The 25,825-nt window shown below is 35.3% G+C and overlaps 1 protein-coding gene and 1 pseudogene across 3 annotated transcripts in view; both read right to left on the reverse strand.

The window, feature by feature from the left end:
- LIN7A (lin-7 homolog A, crumbs cell polarity complex component) overlaps positions 1-25,825 on the reverse strand; it is a 131,073-nt gene that overhangs the window by 32,865 nt on the left and 72,383 nt on the right. The window contains exons 2-4 of one of the 2 annotated variants that reach the window (XM_082666124.1): positions 7,262-7,333; positions 7,110-7,186; positions 4,758-4,967 (exon numbers count right to left, since the gene is read on the reverse strand). In XM_082666124.1, coding sequence (XP_082522250.1) covers positions 4,758-4,874 — 117 coding nt within the window. In that variant the 5' untranslated portion in view covers positions 4,875-4,967; positions 7,110-7,186; positions 7,262-7,333. The remainder of the gene's footprint in view (positions 1-4,757; positions 4,968-7,109; positions 7,187-7,261; positions 7,334-25,825) is intronic. The other variant, XM_082666123.1, reaches the window with a different exon arrangement.
- Positions 8,386-10,003, reverse strand: LOC309830307 (lupus La protein homolog; annotated as a pseudogene). Its single transcript has one exon. The product of its transcript is annotated as a lupus La protein homolog (transcript).

The raw sequence follows: 25,825 nt of genomic DNA on the forward strand, positions 1-25,825 counted from the left end.
GTGTGTGTGTGTGTGTGTGTGTGTGTGTGTGAGAGAGAGAGAGAGAACAAACTCTGACCCTACCCTTTTCATGAGACTTTTGAGGAACAAATGGGAGAATTTTAGGTAAATACTGTTCATAAACTGTAAAATGCTAGATAAATAAAAAGCATTATATTGTAGTATATGTCTAATGCTCTGTTCAAGAAAAAATGTCTCATTAGTAGGGTACACAGAGAGTAGGTAGAGCCTACTTACCTGTATAAGGAGGGTGTGTGTGTGTGTGTGTGTGTGTGTGTGTGTGTGTGTGTGTGTGTGTGTGTGTGTGTGTGTGTGTGTGTGTGTAGGGGTATTTAGGAGTCTCAGCAAAATCCCATCTGAAAACACAGTACACAGTTAGAAGGGACCTTGGGACCAACTCTTCCAGTCCTCTACATTGTACACATATTTTGAAATACTCTTGCTGGTTAGTCTTCTAATCTCTGATTAAAACTTCAAATGATGGGCACATACTGCCTAATGATTCAGTCTTTCCCTATGTGTTTAAAGGTCCTTCCTTATAATAAGCTGTAATCTGCCTTCCCTGTGGCTTTTATCCACTGGTCTTGGTTCTGCCATCTGCTGCCACACACAATGGAGGACAAGTGAAGGCAGCCATCGTTCCCCTGAGTCTCTTCTCTACCCTGAACAAGGCAAGTCCTTCTTTCTGTACAAGACTGCTTGACTCTGGATGAGCTTCTTGTTCTCTCCAAGGATGCAACCACGATCAAAGTACAGTGGGGTGTGAGCTGAACAGCATATTCAGAGCTGGACCAGTCTCCTCCTCTGTCTGTACATGATACTTGTATTAATGGCCCCTATGATTACATTAACATCTTTTTGTGTTTTTCATTTTTCCCCTCAACTTGCTTCATTTTTCTCTTGAAATCAATTGAAATCCCCTGGGCTTTTTTTTTTTTTTTCCCCTCAACTTGCTTCATTTTTCTCTTGAAATCAATTGAAATCCCCTGGGCTTTTTTTTTTTTTTAAAGTGTAAATTTGCCTTGTTATTTAGCCATTCCTTCCTGATTCTGCACATAGGTAGCTAGTTTTCTGGGCAAATGAGCAGGACTTCATGTAGATTCTTATCAAATTAGGCCTGTTGTACCATTCTATTGATATTTTTTGTATCCAGACTCAATCACTAAATGTATTTACTGACCCTTCTGGCTGCATGTTGGCTGTAACCTTTATATACAGCCCTTTAGGTCCTTCTCAAAATTGCTGATGAAACACTTTGGTATAAAAGGGCAAAAAGGAGATCATTAGAAAGCTATAAATTCTAACTATAACACTGTGACCTCCTGTTACCGTTAAATTTTAATTGAGCATTCAGCTCTAAGTTTTTACTGAGGATTGACCTAAGAAGTAGCCATGCGCAAAAAGCCTCTGTGTAAAATTCTATAAAATTTTATTAGGCGATTCAATATCTCATTTGTAAAAATCCCATGGGAAATTTCTCCTGGAACTCAGGGATAGAAAAAAATCCCTACCAATGCTAGCTGAGCTGGTATAAGTTTCCTTCTGCTTTGATTTCTAAGAGGCTAAGAGAAAAAAAAGTACTTGCTCTACTGCTGTATTTCTATTTATTGATTTTCTTCCCTTCTATCCCACTTCATTACCTAACATGCCATGTTAATAAATCCGTATTAACATATTTTACTTTTTATCAGATATCATGATATATCCTTTCTAAAAGCAGATAGGGCATAAAAACGAACATGCATAATTAAGACATCTTTTCATGTGTCTTTTCAGACGTTTAAAGGTCCATGCAACAATTTCTTACTTTTCAAGTAGGACACTAGGAAATTTTCCCCAGAGTACTTGTACTGAAGTAGTAAGGTTTGCTTCAGCCCTTCAAATCACTTCCTTCCAAAATTTGTTCTCAGTTTAGAATGGCATGTTCTGAAAATCTTCCATATTAATTTCCCCAAATGGTACTTTATTTAAAAGTGTAAATTTGATCATTTGCTAACATTTTCTCTTTTTGGCCCTTCCATTACAGATTTTTTTTTTTCATTAAATACTGCTATCTGCCTGGAATTATTTATCCTGAAAAGACTTGTGGATTCAATGTTAGGAGCCCAGGGTTGTTGCCTTGGATTAACTACTTTGTGTGACTATTGGAAACCCACTGGGTCATGAAATTTCTCATTTACAGAAGGAAAACTACGTTTTGATGAATATCTGATAAATATTAGTACTGTTAAAATGTATATAACTTACTTTTAAGTACTTTAAAATAGGTAGTTTATAATGTATAGTTTGATTATATAGATGTACCATGTTTTAAACTCCAAACTTAGAAGCTTAAAGCAGTCTAGGTGGTCAGCAAACATTATAGAGTGTTACCAAGGCAACATTCTAGAGGTTGGTCACTACAAAAGCATTTGTTATACCCATCTTGATGCTTTGTTTTATTAGCAACATATGTCAGAAATGGATTCCCACTGGCACAATTAGTGACTTATTAACCAGCATTATAAATAGAACTTAATCGACAAAATTAAAGGTTTTAAATATAAGTGGAATACTAGAGATTTTGGAGATGTCCCCCACCTTTGCATGACCAGGTTACAAAACTCTTAAGGAGGCCCACAGCCTGTACCGAAGGATCAGTGGCCTAAGTTGAACACTAAAGCTTCTTATTTCCAACTGTCACTCTAGTAGAATTTCTGGTTGTTTGATGCTGAATATAAAGATAACAAAATCCTGGCTCTGGAACGTTGTTTCATCTGCCTCAAGTAAACCTTTTTTTCAAGGTAATGACTGGAATATCTGAATAGGCAGAGAACTAGGATATCATCAAACTTACGGAAGAGGTTGTATGAGTCTATTAATGCCTATTTGCTAGTAAATGTTTGCTAAAATATGACTATATGTGTAGCAGAATTTGCTTTAAAACTTATAGCTGGCAATAGCAATATCATAGGGGGACTGCTAACCCTTTTCAACATTCTGCAGTAACCACACTTACCTATCAAAGGTGTGTATAACCAAATTATCACAGGATAGCTCTCAACTGACATTTTGCCTCATTTTAATTTTCATCAGAGCCCTTCAAATTAGTCACTACTCCCCTTACTCAGATTAGAAAATTCAGGTTTAGGGGATATTAATCCATAAAAATATGGATATTGAGTGGTAGAGCCTGATGTGTCTGATTTCATTGCTCCAACTGCTCCCGCAGACTCCCAGATAAAGTCACATGGTCATTGCAAGGAATGGATGAGTGGTTATGAAATGGCAGCAGCTGGGTTCTCTGCAAATGTATGGGTTAAACAAAGGCTCTTTAGCCCTTTTGACAGATAGCTTAAAGTCAACTCATATTAAATTGATTTGATATATATTTACTGTTCCTTTATATATATATACACTTACTATTAATATAGTTTTGGTTCTTTTTTTGTACTTCTCATGTTTTAAAATCTATACTCTCTTTTGATCTACCCAATATATTCAGAGAAATTGTAATTTCATACACTGAGGCACAGATTACTCTGTGACATAATTGCATGACCTAGCTCTAGAGCCCTCTCCTAGAAAGCTTGACTATAAAATTATCAGTTGAAACATGCTTTGAAAAGTCATAGTTATCTAAAAGTCAATAAAAAGCTCATCTCAAAGCATTGTTGCATAGAAAAAAGTAAATGAAATGGTAATTTTAGAATTGGAATGCTTAAGGGAAATAAAATATTCATGGACTGATGATTCTGATGTACAGCAGGGATCAGTGGAGTTGAATGAATGATTTGGGGTCCTATAAAGCTACTAATCAGGCTAAAAAAAAATGCAAGATATAAATAGAATTTACTCCATAGTTACCAACAAAATATCACATTCCAAATTCATTTATTTTGGATATTATGTCCTTAGCAGAAATCAGTATGGCCACAAATAACCCAAATCTAATTTATTTTTTAAAATCTTAAGTTCTTAGAAGACAGATCCTAGGCGAACAGAAAAGTAAGCTTTGATATGTTCCTATCTATACTTCTGAAATTTATGCTTTAAGGTTAATTTTTTTATTTAAGTAGAAGTTATGGGGAAAAATTATTCATTTCACATGAAGCCATTTCATTAACAACTCGTTATTACATGTGGAGGTAATGGCATCCAAAGAATATGAGGTTATGAAAAAAATGTATGTTCTTAGTTTTAACTTCATGTGAAAACTAAAATAAATATGATGAATAGATAATATAATCAAACTTTTCCAGGAAAGAGGCTGATCTATTTTTGTTATACTCTAGCTGTATACCCGGCTTACAGAATTATCTGTGCTTTAGCCTTTCCCATGTGTGTTATTATTACACATATTAAAATTATTCTTCCTCTTTAATGAAAATGAAAAATATATAGAGTGAGAAGTTTTAGCTTTATTTTTTAAATGTGTGTATTTGCTCATAATAACTGAATAAAAGTGACTTGAAATTATGTTCTTTTAAATATTAATTCAATTATAGTATTATATGGGGGAAATTCTACTAGTTGGGATAATATCTTGGGATGATTTTCCCACTAGGTCCTACTTATCATCCCTGAATAAGACAAAATGAGACATCAAAACTATAAAATTGCTGCTTTTGTAGGCTTAATATCCATCAATGCTGAGGAAGCTGTTTGGACACAAAATTAAGATTTGTTCTAGGATTTCAACATTGACTTTAGTAACAGCAGGGGAAAAACAAGAATGTGCTTAGAGAGAAAAACCTCTGATTATGTTATGAACGTACCACTCCATTCACTGATAGTAGCTGGTCTCCTCGCTTGAGGCCTCCGTGTCTTTCGGCCACCCCTCCAGGAATGATGCGAGAGATATAAATGGGGGAATTTTGCTCCTTTCCTCCCATCACATTAAAACCAAGGCCTTCATCCGTTTTTGGCAGCTCGACTACCCGAGGGTGGGAATGGCCTTCACTAGCTGCAAAAGCTGCAACTGTTGCCTGAAAGAAAAGATGGTCATTTGGTGATAAAAACGAGGGAAATAAGGCTCATCACATGACTTGCAGTGTGTAGATCTGGCAACTCCTCCTATTTTATAGCATTCTCCTGTGAAAGAAAGAACACGAAAGGGAGGCCATTTCTTCATTTAGATGTCCTTTATAATTCCTTTCTTTGGTAAAGCTCAGCCCAACTATTGATATTTCCACCTTTCTAGACCTTACCCATTATGATAAAAATTTCCCTTCCTCATAAACATCTTTCCCACTAACCTTGGTTAGATGCAAATCTTCCTATTCTTGGACTCCAAATAGCTTTGGTACATATAATACCTACATATGGTACATAAACTATAATTACTGTATATATTGTATATATGTTGACCATGGGCACCCGAAGGGCCGAGATCGTGGCTTCCACTTCTTTGTATGACACACGGTCTAACTTGGTGTTTGCACATAAATGTATTCAATACACTGATGAGCACTTATATGTATATATACTGGTGAATACATCTAGAATTTTGCTATTGCCAAACCACTGGCTTAGAAAATTTAGTTTCTTTTTCTTTTTTAATTGAAAATGCCTAAAAGAAAAAAAAGCTAAAAGAAAATAATAGATTCAAACAGATTATAATTATTTCATATCAATATTCCATATTATTATGAGAGGTCCTCTTATCTGGCACAGGTTTTTTTCCCCTATATTTTACATTAATATTTCAACTACTGCAGTAACGTAGGCAAAATGAGCACTCCATGGTTTTATACCTAGATGTACAAAATATCATTTAATATGGATATAACTTTATTTTAAAATTCATATATATTAATTTAAAAAATAAGTTGAAGGAAACAACTTACCATTAGTTTTCACCCCCCTCCCCTCCATAGAGAAGATTTAAATAGTTTCTATCAAGAAAAAATTCTTCTGCCTGCTTCTTATTTTCCACCTCTGGTAAACTGCCTTAACCACAGTTGGTTAGATACCTACTATAAAGTGATTTACTCAACACTGTGAAAATATTGATTCCCAACGACTGTACATTCTTTTCCACACACAGCATTATCACATCAATTTAGCATTATGCTACTGTCTGCATTTAGTGAAAGATAGTGAATGATATGGAAATAATGGCTTGCTTTTAGCTACATGCATTTGCTCATGCAAACCTTGCTGTCATGCATAGATTTTAATGGCTGACATGGATGCAATGCAGACAGCCCAGAAACAACCAGAAAATATTGTGCTATTGCAACATTATGCTGCTATCCTGCTGTTCTACATGAATAAGAAATGAGAATGGTAAAACACTACATAATTCACTTTCCCCTTAATTAAACCATGTAGGGATCATTTTTCTGTGTGTGTTCCACTTCAGTACAAGCAAAGCATGATGTAATGATAATAATACCCTCTTTTTGCCTGGGTTAAAAAAATCAAAAAACAAAAAAATCACAAATCTATAGTGTTCAGTTACAGAATGAAAACTGAAAAAATCAGGAGAGAAACCAAACAAGCGGTGATGTAACACAAAAGAATTAAATGGAAAATTCTGATTATTTTCAGCAGTTCTTATTTCTTACACATATTAGAAAGAGAAAAGCTTTTAAAAAGCAAATGTGTATCTATTATAACATTTCTGTACTTGTAAAGTAAGAACTGCATTAGTGATTTTAGTTTAAAACTATTATTTCCTATGGTCTGTTTCCCAGATAATTTCATGATCCTACTGCTGTAACATTTTCATTCGGAAGGTCTCTGCAATCTCTGGATTTGAGTTTTTCAAGAGCAAATGTGGTCACTACCAAAACAGGTAACAGACCTTCCCTTTAGGTCAACACCATATTCATTCAGCTACTCTGCTGAGTACATGGAAGAATCCTGCATCAGTGGGTATCAGGTGAGTTCTCGTCATGTCTAGCTTGAGTCAAACTTTTAGACTTGTACAAATCTTCATGCGTTGAATAGGGAACAGGTTCTTTTGGATCAGAGGAATGTGTCAGAAAACCAAGAAGTATTTATACAATGAACCAGCAGATTTGCTTGTGCCAAATGAACATTCAGTGAGTTTAATGAAATCATTCTCCTTTCTTAAGCTACAGAAGCAGCAGAAACGTTCAATTTTCCATTAGGATTTTTACCTGGGAAGTAGTACTGGTTCTAGACTCTGGGCTGCCACTGATGTCTAAATTCTCTTACAGTGTACACACGAGAATACCTGAAACACACACGCGCACAATCAATTACTAGATCACTGGGGTTAAGTATATTTTTAAAGTTACTCAAGTCTTACCTTTGCTGTGGCCCTGGCACGGAATTCAGGACAGCCATTAACAGTTATCGTTTCATGCATATATTGATACACCTAAAATGTTCACATAAAAAAAGAACGTGTAAGAACATTAAGAATATCAATTCTTTCATTGCAGATAGGACAATAAGTTTTCACTGTAAGACAGAAGTTCCCTATCACAAAGTGAAATAGCTTTGAATCAATTATCCTGATGATTTGGACCAAAAATCCCTCCTATTTTTTTTTTGCGGGGGGAGCGGGCAGGTGGTGGTTAGGGCAGAGAAGAGAGGGCAATCACTTTTATTCACTTTTTAATTTGGCTATCCATGTTTATCAAGTAATAAAACTTTTATATTTGGTTTTATAAAAGCCACTGTTGGTAAAAATTTTTACCATTATTTATAGTTCTATCTCTCAAATACGTAATAAAAATAATGTATATAGTTATTTCCTGAATCTAGGTAACACTTTAAAAATAGTTTTCTAAGTTAATATTCCACAGAGCTGGGATTACAATATCTTTTCCTTGAATGTTGGAAGGTATGCAAGTTGGAATGTGTTACTGATACACACTCATAATTCATAACTATAGAGATTCAGGAGCAAAGACAACTAAAGTAAGAGATTCTTGGAATTAGTAATACAGAAAAACATATCAACTATGGGTTCATGTTAACATTTAGATGAAATAGAAAAAATGGGGGGTAAAATCTGGACCCAGAATGATGTCACAGAAAACATACAGGTTTTGCTGACTAACGGACCTACGTTTGAGCCTTATAATACAATTGGGGAACTATGAGGTCTTGGGTGAACTACTTTACCACTTTGATGCTCTTTTTGCCCATCTGAAAAATGGGTAAAGAATATTTATTTAGTATGGTTGTTTCTTTTTTTTTTATGCAGTATACAGTTTATTACTTTGTACTAACACATTCTCATATTACAAAGGCAATTTAGTGGAAGAATGTTTCTTTTGATATTTGAATAATCTGAAAGAACACAAACAGAATTATACATAAAAACATACTCGTTTGGATAACAGCAACAACAACAACAAAAAGACAAGTTAAACAACAAAAAAATTTTCCTTTCTTACAGGTAGACATTGAAGTGGACCTAATTCGGTTTTCTGTTTAAAAGCCTCCAAAGACAAAAGCAGCTTAAAATCTAATTAAAATGAATAAAAAATGTTTACTAAATTACTGGTCTTTGGCACCATTTTCTGTTTTCTGTTGTATTATTATTTTTTTTTTTCTGCGGTACACGGGCCTCTCACTGTTGCAGCCTCTCCCGTCGCGGAGCACAGGCTCCAGACACGCAGGCTCAGCGGCCATGGCTCACGGGCCCAGCCGCTCCGCGGCATGCGGTATCTTCCCAGACCGGGACACGAACCCGTGACCCCTGCATCCGCAGGCAGACTCTCAACCACTGCGCCACCAGGGAAGCCCTGTTTTCTGTTGTTTAGATGAAGGTTCTTTGTCTGTTTCTTCTCTTGCTCTTTTTACTGGTCTAGATGCACCATTTTCATCATGTTCATCATCACTATCAAATTTAGTTTTCTTGCCCTGAAACTGTACTTTTCCTTTAGCAGACCCAATCTGGGCAGCTTTATTTCCCTTTCCTTTTCCTTTAAACCTGCGACCTTTTGACTTCTATTTGTTTAGGGATTCTTGTTGCTCTTCTACTATTTTTTTAATGCTTCTTTTTCCACATCTCTTTCTAGAACTTCCTAGGTGACCTCTTTGTTCCTTAATTGTAGGTTACCATTATTCGCGTCTTTTGCTTTCAATAGCTTTTTCTTTAAACAGAATTATTTCCTCTTTGGCTCCTCTGACAAAGTCTATCCATTTTATTTCACCATGATTTGAGAAAAGGACATGCAAATCTTCTCTACACATCTGATCATCTAAGTCCCCCGAGAATTTCAGCAAGCAGCCAATCTTTTCTTCTAGAGATTTCATTTCAGCATTTTCTGCTAACTTTTGTTTTTCTTCTTGCTCGTGTTTAGCTCATAATGTAGCTTCTATTTTATTTTGCTTTCTTTCTTCATTTTTCTCTGTAAAGTAATCGGCCTTGAAAAGTATTAGCAGGTCTTTGTGTCTTTGTACTTCTGGCCAGGGGTCTCAACAAACTTCTTAGCAGATTCAATGGTATCAAATACAGCAAATATTGATCCCTTAAATACTTTGTGCAATGTTCTTCTCATCTTAATATTTAGTACCTGACCTTTATCTTCCAACCATTCTTTTATGTCATCAAGGGTTGCATCAATTGGGAAGCCTTTAATATAAACAGATCTGTTTTTTACAACAGTTTTATACTCATCAGTCACTTCAGGGAAGGGTTTGCTTGGAGATCTTCTAATTTTAGTTTATCTTCACTTATTTCCATGAGTTCTGCTTCACTTATTTGCATGAGTTCTGCCTTTGATTTGCTCAATGCTTCTACTATTACATTAAAGTCTGTTGTTAGACGGTTTAACCAATTAAATTTTATCATTATCTCCAAAGGTACCCAACCTTCATCCAGTTTGATCTGTTCCTTTAAAAATTTGTCGCGTGGAAAATTGAAGTCACCAAAATAATGCTCGATTTGATGACAGATTTTGGCCTCCAGAGCAGCCATTTTTTCATTATCACCATTTTCTGCCATTCTGGCTATTTTTAAGTTCCCGGTCCCACAGAGATGCGCCACAGGATCACTAACAGCGACCGCAACATCTCCCCTCCCCAGCACCGCCGGCTTGCCCAATGCACCTCAAGAAGATGGGGGTTGTCCTGGCCAGTATGGTTATTTTTCTTTGAAAGAATACTTTCAAAACGCCATCCAGAGCAGGTACTCCTTAGACAGCAGGTATCATTACTAATTATGATTCTAGACACAACTATACAAATTGTTGAAACATAACAGAAAAACTGTTTTTCCTTTAAACTACCAGGGATGGGGGGGTTAGGAAATCAGTAGTAAAATAAATTGCTCAATTTTAAATAAACTGAAGTATAGAGGATGACTTTTAAAGGATAGTTTGAAGAGGATATTTTGAAAAAATAACACGATTAAATATGCTTGATTATATGCTCATTTTGAAGATTTAAATAATAAATTTGTAAATATCTATTGCATAAGGCACAGGGGTAAAAGTCCATTTGGTATTATGCTGGAGTATTTTTCAGGAGTGACCCATTAGCCACATCAGTAAAAGATGAAACAGGAGAATTTTAATTGAAGATTTTTTCCTTTCTATTGATCTTATTTTATATGCTTAAGTCAAAAATTATTAAGGTGAATTCAAAATTTGATTAATTCATCCATTCAACAACCATTCATTGAATGTCTGGGACTGATTTCCCAACATTTTTTATTGGCTCATGTCTCAAATATATTTGGTTGAATCTCCACTAATGCTGATTCATCTTTCCCAGGTAGCATATTTAGGAGGAGAAAGACAAAGTGGTCTGGAGCAGAAAAGTAGGAGCACTACTGAGGATCCACCTTTAATCCTTATGTTTCCACTAAATAACTGGGGTATTCAGTTTCTGTGGGAAATCTGAACAGGAAGAGAGCAAGTTTCCAGAAGACCATTTTGTGGAACTGGGACCTGTTCATGCAAATTCTTTAGGTTACCAAAATAACTGCTAAACATGTTTCCATGTTATTTCCTTGAAAGTGTATCGTTTTGTTTCACAGAAATGGTCCTTCCACAAATAAATGCCACTTACTTGCTCTTACAGCCCATTTAAGAGGAGGATTTTCTCCAGCCTGTTTGCCTGTTTCTCTTGTTAATAAACTCTCTCAAATCTGACCCGTTTGCTCCATCCTAACTTATTTATTATCTGTTGCTCGAAGCACGGAATTAGTGTCTTAATTGGGTCTCTCTACCACCAAAACACTATAGACTTTAGTTATCAACATCAAGTACCTACCTGACCATACTGCTGCTGTGCTCTTGGCTGTCTGCTGCCCTTACAGTAAAGGTTGCAAAGTCAAATTCTTACAAAAGTCAAGCTAGTGAAAATAATGCAGAGCACAGCCTCCTCTTTCGTCTTGTTTTCCTACTTCCTTTTCTCCTCCCTGAGCATTACCCAAACATATCATACCCTCTTAGTTGCCCAGGCTTTTGCACATGCTGTATGTTCTGTTTGGAATGCCCTTCCATCAGGAAGACTCTTATTTATCTAAGTTTAACACAATCATTAAAGGCTTAATTCAAATATTGTCTTCTCTGTTAAACATTCTCTGCCTTCCCCAAGCAGAGCAAATTTCTCCCTCCTTGGCTCCTGGCCAAATGAGTTTGTCTGGAGTCATTGCGGTCATCTTTTCCGGAGGAGTGACGTGTTTGTTTGCATTCAAGGATGTTTATGAGGACAATCATGTAGCAAATAATTGGGGGAGGAGGAATGGTTGTCATCAATTGATTAAAACAAAAACTACTTTTTTTTAACCAAGGAGGTGAAAGCCCTGTACACTGAAAACTAATAAGATGTCGATGAAAGAAATTGAAGACACAAATAAATGAAAAGATATTCTGTACTCATGGACTGGAAGAATTAATATTGTTAAAATGACCATGTCACCTAGAACAATCTACAGATTCAATGCAATTCTTAACAAAATTCCAACGGCATATTTCACAGAAATAGAACACAATCCTAAAACTTATATGGAACCACAAAAGACCTGAATAGACAAAGCAATCTCGAAAAAGGAGAACAAAGCTGGAGGCATCACACTCCTTGTTTTCCAACTATATTACAAAGCTGTAGTAATCAAAACCATATGATATTGGTATAAAAACAGACACATAGATCAATAGGACAGAATGGAGAGCCCAAAAATAAACCCATACATGTATGGTCAATTAACTTATGACAAAGGAAGCAAGAATACACAATAGGGAAAGGACAGTCTCTCCAATAAATGGTGTTGAGAAAACTGGACAGCCACATGCAAAAGAATTAAACTAAACTATTATCTTGGACCATACACAAAAATTAATTCAAAATGGATTAAACACTTGAATGTTAGACCTGAAACCATAAAACTCCTGGAAGAACACATAGGTGGTAGATCCTTGATATCAATCTTAAAGATTATTTTTTGGATCTGACTCTAAAAGCAAAGACAACAAAAGCAAAAATAAACAAATGGGTCTACGTCAAGTTAAAAAGCTTCTACACAGCAAGGGAAATCATCAACAAAATGAAAAAGCGACCTACTCAATGGGCGAAAACATTTGCAAATCATATATCTGATAAGAGGTTAATATCCAAAATATATGAAAAACTCATCCAACAGCAAAAACAAAAATGAAACAATCCAATATAAAAATGGGTAGAGGATCTGAATATTTTTCCAGAGAAGACATACAGATGGCCAAGAGGCACATGGAAATATGCTCAACATCACTAACCATCACGGGATGCAAATCAAAACCATAATGAGATATCACCTCATACCTCTCAGAATGGCTATTACCAAAAAGACAAGAAATAAGTGTTGGAGAGGATGTGGAGAAAAGGAAACCCTCATGTACTGTTGGTGCCGTTGTAAATTAGTGCACCACTATGGAAAGCATTATGGAGGTTCCTCAAAAAATTAAAAATAGAACTACCATATGATCCAGTAATTTCACTTCTGGGTATTTATCCAAAGAAAATGAAAACACTAATTTGAAAAGATATATGCACACCCATGTTCACTGCAGCATTATTTAGGGGAGCCAAGGTATGGAAACAACCTAAGTGGACATCAGTGGATAAATAGATAAAGAAGATATGGTATATACATGCAATGGTATACTAGTCAGCCAAAAAAAAATAAAGAGTAAAATCTTGTTACTCATAACAATGTAGATGGATCTTGGAGGCATTACGCGAAGTGAAATAAGTCAGACAGAGAAAGATAAATACCACATGATCTCACTTATATGTGGAATCTAAAGAAAACAAAACAAACAAACAAATAAAACCAAGCTCATAGATACAGAAAATGGATTGGTGGTTGCCAGAGAGGGGAGTTGGGAGTGGGCAAAAAGGTACAAACTTCAGTTACAAAATAAGTCATGGGAATACAGTGGACAGCATGGTGACTACAGTTAATAATACTGTATTGCATATTTGAAAGTTACTAAGAGAGTAAATCATAAAAGTTCTAATCACAAGGAAAAAAAATTGTAACTATTCATGGTTATGGATTTAAACTAGACTTACTGTAGTGATTATTTCACAAGGTATACAAATATTAAATTGCTATGTTGTACATCTGAAACTAATATATGTCAATTATACTTCAATAAAAAATAAAAATGAGGAAAACTGAAGCACAGAAGAAAAACTAATTTTGTAAGAGCCTGAGATAAAGCAAATACAAATTAAGAATAATTATCCTTAACACCCCAATTTGAACTGTGAACTTAAAAACGTGCTATGCAAGAAGTAGTACTATATATAGATAATTGCACAGGCTCTGGAGATGACTTGGAAACAAACCCTGGGCCACTTATTAATTGTATGATTTTTGTCAGTTACTTCATTTCCCTGGGGCTCAATTTTTGCATTTGAAAAATGTGCTTAAGGCATCAATTAACTTCTAGGTCTGTTGTGAAGATTCAATAAGATAAGAACAGTTTGTAGGATGTAGTAAGTGCATAAAAAATTAGTTATTATCATTACTATTATCATTATTATTTAATGTTTCCCAATGTATTTGACCCTGGGATCTTTGAGGAAGAATCCTCTAGGACTAGGAGTCTATGAACACTTTTAGAAAGAACTGATCAAAGACTGTAGTTCTCAACTAGGGGAATTTTGCCCCCGCCTCCAGGAGACACTGGGCAATGTCTGGAGACATTTTGGGTTGTCACAAATGGGGAGAGGGATGGTGCTGCTGGCATCTAGTAGTCGACATGCCCAGTAGCCGGGATGCTGCTAAACACCCTACAATGCTCAAGGCAGCTCCCCACAATAATGAATTATCTGCCAAAATGTCAATGATGCTGAGATTGTAAAACCCTGAACTAATGAATCAAGCTATATATTTTCTTTTGATGTGTAATAATTAGTGAGCTATAAAACAACACTTGTATCGCACTGAGAGAAGGGTCTCGTAAATGTTCAGTAAATAATTTTTGGAGTCAAATATGATTCTGGTGCACATTTAACAAGGACTTACTGTAGGCCAAGAGTAGTGCTAAGCGTTTTATATTTATGAGTTCATTTAATTCTCACAACTTGTGATTCAGGCATTCTACACACAAGAAAACAGCCATGGAGATGATAACAAAACCACAACTGCACAGCTAGTTAGTGGCCAATTTGGTACAGAAATTGATATCCAGTTGCCTCCCAAATGTTTCCTCTTTTAACCACATCAGGTTTTCTTATATTGAGACAACATCGGACCACTACTATTTTGGCAGCATGTGTTGAAACAGATGTGCAGATGTCACAAGTACTTATATTTTGCATAAAAGTTTCTGGGTTTTATATGGTGTCTACCACCTATACAAGTGGTGGCTGCCAATCAACAATACGATTCTGAAACCAACAAATGCACCAACTCCAAATGAAAGTGAAATAGCATTTCAATCCTCTTTTCTGGTTATAACATACTAAGATTAAGTGAAATAAATCCAGTGTTATCGTCAGTCTTTTTTCCTATAAAATACAATAGATTCTGATACTTGGTTTTCAAAAGTGAGCTAAAAAGGTCATGGTCTAGTTATAGAGTCAAGTCAAAACTTGGAGATATTAATTCTACTTCCATTAGCTATGTCATCTTAGGAACGTTTCTTAGCTTTTTACTTCCTAAGGGGCAAAACCTATCCCTGCCTATCTTACTTTTCAAGGACAATTGTAAAAGTATAAAATTTTGAAGAAAGGTGTTATGGAAAGCTAAAGTATTTCCCAGATACCCTGAGAAAGTTTCTGAAGGGAAGACAGAAAATGGTTGTATGAGCTTCTTCAAGGGACAGTGCATGGAGCTTATGGTCCTCTGAATCTTTTGGGTCCCCAAATGTCTGGCAACCTTACCTACAGCATTTCTAAGCACATTCTATTGGATATTATGGGTTTAATTCCTAGTGAAAGTCAAATAATTTATAAAAACTCTTGTATAGAGTTTTAGTTTACATCTTAGTCAATAATTTCCTAACCTTGAATAAATCCCACAAATTCAATAGCATTTTGTATATTTAGAAGCTATTCTAAGCTATTGAAAATTTACAAATACAGATCAATTCAATAAAGGCAGTGGAATTGTGGTGAGTTGGTTCAAAAAGATCCATTTATTCATTCATTCAACTAATATTTACTTACAAGCTATTCTAGTCAGTAGGTTAGGCACCTGGGCCAAAATATGAAAAAAAAATATATTGGCTGTTTCTAAAACTTTGAATTAGTATTAATGTTCATTATAGAAGGAGTGTTTTAAAATATTTTAAGCGAATAGTTTAAATTTTACTTTTCTTTATATTAAAAAGCAGATAGCCTATCTTTTCTGGATGGAAAGTTTGTCACTGGGAGAATATCAAGTACAAATGTCATAAAAGCTTCTCTTGTGGACCAAATTTACAACAGAATTCCCAGTTAGAGTTAAAACAAACAGCTAAAATTCAAGTGCAAGAGGATTCTTGCTTCTTAGCTCTCATTTATCATAGACTATGTAGACAATATCACAATATAAACTTTACACTGAATCATTCTTCTTGATCTTGAAAACCTGATTGGTACAGAGATGTAGGAAAGGGATGACAAATCTATATCATCAGTTTCTTGCCCTTTACTCCTTTTCTATGTGACTTTAAGGGACCTACTATCTGTGCACCTTAGTTTTCTACTATGTAAAATGCTACCTTCAAGAGTCAGCCAAAGAAGACAAAGTATGTGGCTTCATGAACCATAACTTGTTATTCTTATACTTTTATTATAATAGCTGCTATATTTCTATTATTACTATTATATGCGTGTCTGAGATTTGGTTGGAGCAATGCCTTTAGAATTTAGCTGCTTGGTGAGAAGTGTGGAAAAAACTTTGAGTTCAAAACTAGATTCTGATTGTTCTGTCTTCTGCTCTTGCAGATAGCTGTGTTGACTCTTGTATTTTGATGTTATTTAAAGTTGCTGCGTGAGGCAAACACTACTTAGGCTCACCTTACCCCACCCCCATTTTCCACTCCCTCCTCCCAGCACTGCCTGGCCACATGACCCAGTTCTGTCCAGCGAGAATTCAACTGGAAGTAGATGAGAGGCTTCTATGAAAGTGTTGCTGTTTTGGTATAAACACTGTCTGTTTCCCCACCTCTATTTCTCATCCTGATTGTGGATATTATCAGCTGTAGTAGCAACCTGTAACTGCAAGAGAAAGGCCAGGGAAACACATAGACATCAGCTCTGATCACTTGGAGCTCCTGAATCCCTGTGAGCAGCTGCCTACTCTCAACGGACTGTAATGAAGAAAAACAGTCTATTTGTTTCAGCCACTGAAGTTGGATTTTCTGCTACTTTCAGCCAAGAGAATTCCTCATTGCTACATTACTCAAGTAAATGTTATACAGAACTATGCTATATTTAGAGCCTGTTTTCTTCTAGCCTCTTCCAATTCCAAAAGTTATAATTTTTTCATTAGAAATCAAAGCAAATTTGTTAATATGAGGGTTTAGAAACTAAGAGAGGATAGACTAAAGTCACAGTAAAAAAAAAAGATGCAGAAACTAACTCTTGGAAAAACACTGTTAGGGATATGAAAAGACAAGCTAACTAAGAGGAAATATTTGCAAAACACATAGCTGGCCTTCTATCCAGAATATAGAAAGAGTTTTCAAAAGTCAATAACAAGAAAACAACCCAATTAAAAATTGGGTAAAGTCTGAACAGGCATGTCATCAAGAAAGGTGTATGGGTGGCAAATATGAAAAGATAATCAACATCATTAGTTGCTGGGAAATTCAAATTAAAATCATAATTAGACACATGTACACACTTATTAGAATATCTAGATTTTTAAAAATCCCGACAATACCTAGTATGTGGAAGAATGTTGAACAACTAGAACTCTTGTGGTAATAGAAAATGGCACATCCACTTGAGAAAACAAATTAATAGTCTTCCACAGATTTAAACCTAAACTTGTAAGATTCACTTATCTACATTTAGCTATTTATCCAAGATAAATAAAAAATGTATATTCATACAAAAATTAGATACAAGCACACTTTATTCATAATCACCACAAACTGAAAAAAACTCAATAGGCTTCAACTGTGGATGAATATCAAACGGAAGCACATCCATACAATGGAATACTGCTAGGCAATAAAAAGGAACAAACTACTCATACATGCAACAATGTGGATGAATTTCAAACGCATGTTGCTAAGTGAAAGAAGCCAGACTCTATAGATGTCATTTACATGATACTCAGGAAAAGGCAAAATAATGACAGAAAACAGATCAAAGGTTGTCAGAAGCTGGGGGTGGGATGAATTGACCTCCAGGTATGAGAAAATCTGAGGGGTGTTGGAACTGTTCGAATATCTTGATAAAGGTTATGGTTAACATGATTGTATGGGATTACTAAAACTCTGAAACTGTACACTGAAAAGGGGAAATATTACTCGATGGCAATTATACTTCAATAAACCTGACTTTTAAAAAAGCAGAAAATATTTCTTAAGAGATGAAAATATTCAGAAACTTAATTGTTATTTTGGAAACCTAAAACAAAGACCTTAAAACACAAAAACCTACAGATATTTAAGAAAGTATTTAATATAATAAAAAGATAATATTAGCCCCCATTCCTCAAAGTTTATCAGTGTGGAAAGCAACATATACTTTAATGGATGGTAATATCTCTTTCAAAGTGTCTTATTATAGATGGGCTAGCTACTAAAATGTCAATAGAATTATAATCAAGATTAAATAAATTCTCTATATCAGTGACTGGAAAAAAGAAATAAATTTTTCAGCAACATTGTGAAAAATGAAAATGGCATTAAACCAAGTTACCTCAAGAGGGAAAATAGTAGAAAGACATATGATCAGATTAGAGAAAATGAATGAGAAAGTCTAAATGAGAAAATTACATGGTCCAAATCCTACCACATTATAATATTAATTAAAGCTTCTTATATGTAGGTTTTTATTAAAAAGCAAGCAGCAATGTACTTTTTTAATAAAAAAAGCAATGTAAGTATTAAGACTGATATTTATATCTATAGCTATCTATAATTTTTTTAATGGATTGCTTGATTTTTCAGATTTGGAAATTGAGATAAGAGTTGAATAAAGTTATTTGATTTTAAAATACTTAAATATTTTCATAACACTAAAAGTGAAGACTGAGCCCCCTCATGTCCTTATATAATTAGAGGCCACCTGGGTAGTTGGACAACATTCACAATATTAAGCCACAGTGTATTTATAATAAAAACTTGGCAGTTTTTCTGAAAGCAAATTTTAGGCCAAGGGAGGTATCTAAAATAAATATGTGGCTCTAAATTTAATTGCATTTAGTGGAGTCCATGCATGCAGAAATCGAGTGCCCTGATGTGAAAGTGCATACTGTACTCGATGTGACTAGAATAAAACAGAAATAGAGATTTCGTCACCAAACACATGGTCTACTTATTTTAGGAGGCTTTGTAGAAATAGTTCCAGACCAATTGAAAATTGGCTCATCTATTAAGGAAGAGATATTCAAAAAATATCTAATTTTTGCCTTGAACTTTTTCTTCCATTTTGGAAAAATGGCAGCTATAATTAAATGTTATACGTTTAAATCTATAGCAATCCATGTATCTATATTGTTTCCATATGCTTTTCTAACTGTGGAAATGTTCCATTTAAAATCACAGTGTTAGAATTCCTATAAACTACAAAATTTAGGGTATAAAATTTAATGTCTAGAACCAACCATTTTTTGAAAAGAAAATAAAATGGTACACACTGGTTACAATTCATGTCTACTACAGTAAGACCATCAAGAGTCAAATCAATCCTGTGAAAATCCAAGAATAAAATATCTTGGGTAATGTCTTTTTCTACATCTCTCTTTGACCATCAACTTTGATGAGAACACGCCACCCACTGGCCAAGAAAAACACTGACAGGTATAGAGAAGCAAAGGATAATACATCTCTATTAGGTTGAAATGATTTAAAAAGAGAGTTCAGAGACTTCCCTGGTGGTGCAGTGGTTAAGAATCTGCCTGCCAATGCAGGGGACACGGGTTCGAGCCCTGGTCTGGGAAGAACCCACATGCTGTGGAGCAACTAAGCCTGTGTGCCACACTACTGAAGCCCACACACCTAGAGCCCGCGAGCCACAACTACTGAGCCCACGTGACACAACTACTAAAACCCGCGTGCCTAGAGCCTGTGCTCCACAAGAGAAGCCACTGCAATGAGAGGCCTGCGCACCATAACAAAGAGTAGCCCCTGCTCAACGCAACTAGAGAAAGCCTGTGCACAGCAACAAAGACCCAACACAGCCAAAAATTTATAAAAAAATAAAAATAATTTTAAAAAAGAGAGTTCAGTCATTAAAACAGACGTTTGACAATATTACTGGTAAAATCAATATGTCGACTGACATTCTTGCCAGAAATGGTGGCATTACCTAAAATCAAAAACAAAAACAAAAATCACTGAATTTGAAGATTGAAAAATATGTGACATTTGGGGTAACTAAACATTTCTGACCCCGCTCTTTCAAGTGTGGGCCTCTGTACACCTGCTTACTTATTGCCTCAATATCCCCAGAGAAGGAAGACCTATCTGCTCACATGATTGGTCAGCACCCAAGAACCGTATTAAGCCATGGTTTTACCAGGGTTACTGACAGTGTCTCTAAAAGGGTTAGGAGCCACAAGACCCATCTTCTACTCTTTCTGCACCCATGTCACAAGAATTCAGGTAGGAGTTGCCTGCTTGGAGGAGATGTAGCTGTTGCTCTCGTTTTCTATTCTATAATACCTCCTTAAGCCAAACCTGACATCTCAGATTCAGACTGGAGAAAAAGGAGGATTCATTTAGATGTAAGGACCCAAACTTCATTCTCCAATCTATATTTTACCAGAAAGAGCCGTACTAGAGAGGATTTGGGTGCTTTCCATGCTAATAACAAAGTGGTCGTTTGTTTCCTATTTGGTTATGGGCCTTTCACGTTGCTTCCTTGGTTGGTAACTCCTTGAGAAGAACGACAGAATGCAGGACAGGATCTGAGTACTCCTGGACCACTGGCTATGATAACATCTTAACAGCACTGAAATCTCAAGTCTACCTCTCACAGTCCACACATGAGACTCCATAACTCAGACTTTCTGCTGCAATGTGATACATGCCATTTGTGATCTGCTTTAAAGGGCACTAAGCAGACTACAGCAGTAGAAAAGCTGAATTGAAATGGTCCATCATTTGTGACCTAACTCGTGTGTTAAAGTGAATTTATGAAAAAGGTATTACTAGACTGAAGGAAAATATGGTCTCAAATTGCAAGTGATCACCAATGCTTAGATAGAGATGAAGATAAGGAACGTTTTGGACAAATTGATGTCTTTCAATATCTACTCATCTTCCTAGCCAAGTTATAAAGGGACAGGAACTTTTTCTAAAATGCTGTTATAGGTTAATTCTAATGAGAAGGGCACACTAAGAAAGTGCTCCAGAACTCTGCTTCCCAAATGATGTGGCAGGGATGAGAGGACCCTCAAGGAGGATAACCTGGGATCACTTCCCAAGGAGGATTAAATGCCCCTTCATGCCTGACAGTAAATGGATGGCACATTCTTTCTTTTTTCTTCTTCTTCTTTTAGTTCTGTAGGAACTCAGTAGGGAGGCATCAGGACTGTTGGTATGTTACATATCACAGTCTTCAGAATCGCCATCAATTTTAAAATTTCCAAAAGTTAGTTATATCATTTGTTGTAAGTGAATTAAAATGATTCTGCCATATACTTACATTTTCCAAAGAGAACAGAAAATACTCTGTAGAGTTTTACAACTAATTATAATTATTCTGTTATATAAAAGCAGAAGCATTAGTTGTCAAACTATAAAACTGAAGAATGACTATAATTTTTAAAACTATGCCATTAACCATTAATTTCTCTACTTATTTTTATAATTGGTTTATATTTCCTAGTGGGTTCTTAACACACATTAACTTTCATAAGGTAGTACAAATACTTTGTACAAATTATTTAATAACTGCAAGGAAAAAATGAGATCACAAATAATGGATGATTTCCACAGGGTCCACGTGGCAGGTGGCCAAGCCACCAGGGAGAAATCTCTTTCCTTATGGTTGTCTAAAAAAGAATTCCCTTAAGGCAGCTGTTCCTGTCCTGTCGTTGTTACACAGCAGGAGTCCCCTGTGACAGGAAACGCCTGAGCAAAATTTTGGAAAGACGTCATTTCCAATTAGTATAGCACCATTCAAAGGGGCTGGATTATCTCTATTTGCTTACTTTGGGTAAAATTCAAACAAAGTTTGGGGCTTAAAATCTGACTCCTTTTTTTCTGATTGGATTAAGACAATGTGAAATCTCATGAAGGATTCCAAAGTTCTAGGATATTGGCTCAGCAGGGTTGAAATTTACCTGCATACTTAAAAGTTTGCAAGAGTTGTAAAATCAATTTCTGCTTCTTAAAATAGGTATTTATCAGGAAAATGAACTAATCATTTTGGATAATTAGGAGTATATTGTCAGTGTCATATGAGTCATATCAGCTAATCAAATGAATAGTAAAGAAAAACTTTAACTCAGTAAAAATCAACCTGATTATTCAGTTGATTGAGATAAAATTATTACAGCTAATAAAGTTGCCAGAGGTAACAGTAAAAATACAGGATGTACAGTTAGACTGGAGTTTCAGATAAATGATGAAAAATTTTTAGTTAAATTATGTTCTGTGCAATATTTAGGACATCATAAATGGATCATGGTTGAAAAGGAAACTATTACAGTTTGGCAACCAAGAGATGCTGGATATAATTCAGAGTAGAATGGTGAATATGATTAAGGAGTAAACTGAACAGAATTTGGTGTTGGAAGCCTCTGGGTGAGAAAAGATGGAAAGGGGTCTAGTTTGCTGGCATGGGCAGGGATGCAGGATAATGAGTTTGAGTCACTGTGTGATCTCCAAGAAATGTTCAGTAGACAGCTAGATATGTAGGACTGAATATTAGAAGTATATGGGCTGTAAGATATAATTTGTGAGTTATCTATTTAGTTGGCAAATGAAGTCCTTTATGTATATGTTATCCTTTGGGTGAAATTTAAAGTGAGAAGATGTGAGGGTCTTGAGGGGTTCCAACATCTTTTTATGTAATTTATAAGCTAAGCCTTAGTATTATATTTAACCTATAGAGCCAAGGCATCTATTTGAATTTATATAACTCATATATAGGCCTTTTCAAATAAAATATATTCAGGAGAGAGGGAATACGAAGAAATAAAATTTTCAAAAGTGATTTGACAGTAAAAGTAATCGATATATACTATAGAAAATTTGTACAACTGTACAAGCAAGAAATTAGAATCAGTTATAATTCCATACCAGGATATAACCACTGTTAACATTTTGGGGGATTTATTTCTAGTCTGCTTTACTTACTGATTTTAAGAAATCAATATCAAGTCAGTCATTACATACCTTTTATAATCTGATTTTTCACTTAAAATGCTGGGAATATTTTTGCCATGTATTAGTCTTCTACATTATTTTAATGGTGCTATCATATTTAATCTTATAAATGTGCCAAATGTATTTATGAAAAAATGACTGAAAAATGAAAGGCGCTCCATGTATATATCATCTGTCCAAAAGACAGAGTTTATCAATTACCCTTTTTACTATAGCCTATATACTTCATACTTAGTGATTCCTACCTCTTCTTGCTTCTGTTCACATAGACTCAAGAAAATATAGGCCCTTTTACTGGTAACTAGAAGTCTGATAAAAAATGAAAGGGATGGGATCGATAGAAAAGAGAAACGGACTATTTATAATTATTTCCTGATCAACTTTGGGATATTCACTGCCAAATTCATATTAGACTTGTCCTGATTTTCTTTAACTCCTGAGCATGAAAGTATACACTATATAATTTAACTCAGTATTTTACCAATTAGATCAGAGCCAGATCATTAAAACACAAAAACAAATTGTATCTATAAGCATTACTCATCAGAATCCTAGTGGCACAGACATGTTAAGTAGTGGGTCCTCCTGATTTTCATAAGAAAATGTGAATTAGAAAAAATCCTATTGGAGATAAACATATGATTTTTGAACCACAGAATTTCACTCCTAATGCAAAAAAAAAAAAAAAAAAAACAGAATCAGATTGTGTGACTTATTTCATAATCTACTAATTATTTTTGTTTTGCTTTGCTTTTTTTCTTTCTATTTTGATTACTTGAAAGTTAAATGAAGTTAAAACTGAGTTATAGACAGTTCAATAAGAAGAGAAGATATTAACAAATTATAATTCTAGTAATTCCCTATCTGGTTTTCTGCCAATTTATGTGGTACACAGAAATAAAGATCTTTTATACTTACTACAGGAAGCAATGCTTGCTATAGATAAATTTTTCTATAACAATTAAATAGTGAAAATTACTAACAGATTATTTCTGAAATTAAGTCAGTACCAAAAAAGCTTGTTTAATAAATGAAGCTTCAGAGTGGAAGCGGTTGCAGATACATGCTGAAAATGAGTAAAAAAGAATCCTGACTTCTGGTCTGGGTTTTAATACCAAATGATTGCATCATCACTTAAATTTTCCAAAGGTTCCATAGTTCCTCCTACTATTTAGAAAGTGTTTTTAAAACATGTGCTAACTCACCACTTAAAGACTTTTTTAGATAGTAGCTGTGCAGCCTTCAAGTAGTCTTCAAAATAGAGAAGCAGAAGATTTGGTCCTTTCTCAAATAAGTTATCAGATGGCAGAAGTTTTAACTGTCTCAGTTATGACCAAATCCTTCAGCGTACACTAACCCTACAGTGAGGCACATTTTGGTAATCTCTGGGAAACCTATAAAAATATTTTCATCATGTTTCACATGTTTAGGTATCCTGGAAAATTATGAATTATGATCCTTTATATTATACACCTGCATTCCTAGGCCTCATTTCTCTTCTTGAATTGACTATATTGAATATGAACACCACCGCTGACTCTTGTTAGTTGCAATAGTTATGGTCTATAAAGTCTCTGCAAACATTGAACTAGCAAATACTGGACCACTGCTCCTATGGAAAATTCAGAATTGGGATCCTATGAGCCTCTGGTTACATCTCCATCAATTGATGAATTTATTAGCTTGTTTTATGTGACTTTTTGTTTAAAGACACTTTATTCAATATATATTGTTGATAATTAACATTGAACTCAAGGCCAACAGCACTATAACTCATGCCTGAACAAAAGTTAATCTAGCAAGAGCATTCTCTCTGAAAGGTACATCACAGCCTTCTGGCCCTTAGGAACAGTGGACAGCACCTACCCATAGGTGCACACAAACTTAACCAAGCTGCTACTGATGGCAGATTCATTTGGCCTGAATTATCCAGATTGCTCAGGTCCCTTCCCATTCTATTCTGATGAGTTGTTTACTTATATGTCCTAATGACTATGATTGCTCAGTCACCCAAGAAGGGAGAAAGGAGGCTCACAATAACTCCCCTGGTGGTAAATAAGTGTGGAAAATGAGAATATTTTGATGTGGCCCATCTGATGTGGCATTTTGACATAGTCCTCCTAACACAGACAAGTAAATGTAAAACACTATTTTGTTTTAATGACCAAGCAATGGGTACAACAGACATCTCTGGTCCTCATCCATCCTGAACCCCATCTGGGGGTGTGGGTCAGGAATAAAGCTGTCATGATTGCAGGCACGCATAATGCCTAGGAATAGGGTAAGTGCTAATATCGCTTCAAGATCCTGATTTCAATACTTTTGGATAAATACCCAGAACAGGGGCTGCTGGATCATATGGTAGTTCTATTTCTAATTTTTTGAGGACCCTCCATACTGTTTTCCATAGCAGGTGCACCATTTTGCATTCCCACCAACCCACCAACAGTGTGTAAGGATTCCAATTTCTCCACCTCAACCAACACTTTTGTCTTTTGTTTACGCTAAGTGAAATAAGCCTGTCACAGAAAGACAAATACTCTATGATTTCACTTACAGGAGGTATTTAAATCAAATTAATAGAATCAATGAGTGGAAAGGTGGTTGCCAAGTGGCGGGGGGTGGGGGGAGGGATGGGAAAATGGGGAATTACTAAACAATGGGCATAAAATTTCAATTAAGCAAGATGAATAAATTCTAGAGTTCTGCTGTACAACACTGTGCCTAGAGTCAACAATACCGTATTGCAAACTTAAAAATCTGTTAAGAGGATATACCTCATGTTCAGTCTTGTTGATATCATTTTTAACAAAGAATAGGGTAAGGACACCTCTTGTGCACTGAACTGGAAATTCTTTTTTAAAAGCTAACTGATGAAAGGCTCTTTTTCGGGGGAAAACACATTAAAATATTCC

Source organism: Grampus griseus (assembly GCF_964374135.1).
Source record: "Grampus griseus genome assembly, chromosome: 11".
NCBI lineage: Eukaryota > Metazoa > Chordata > Mammalia > Artiodactyla > Delphinidae > Grampus > Grampus griseus.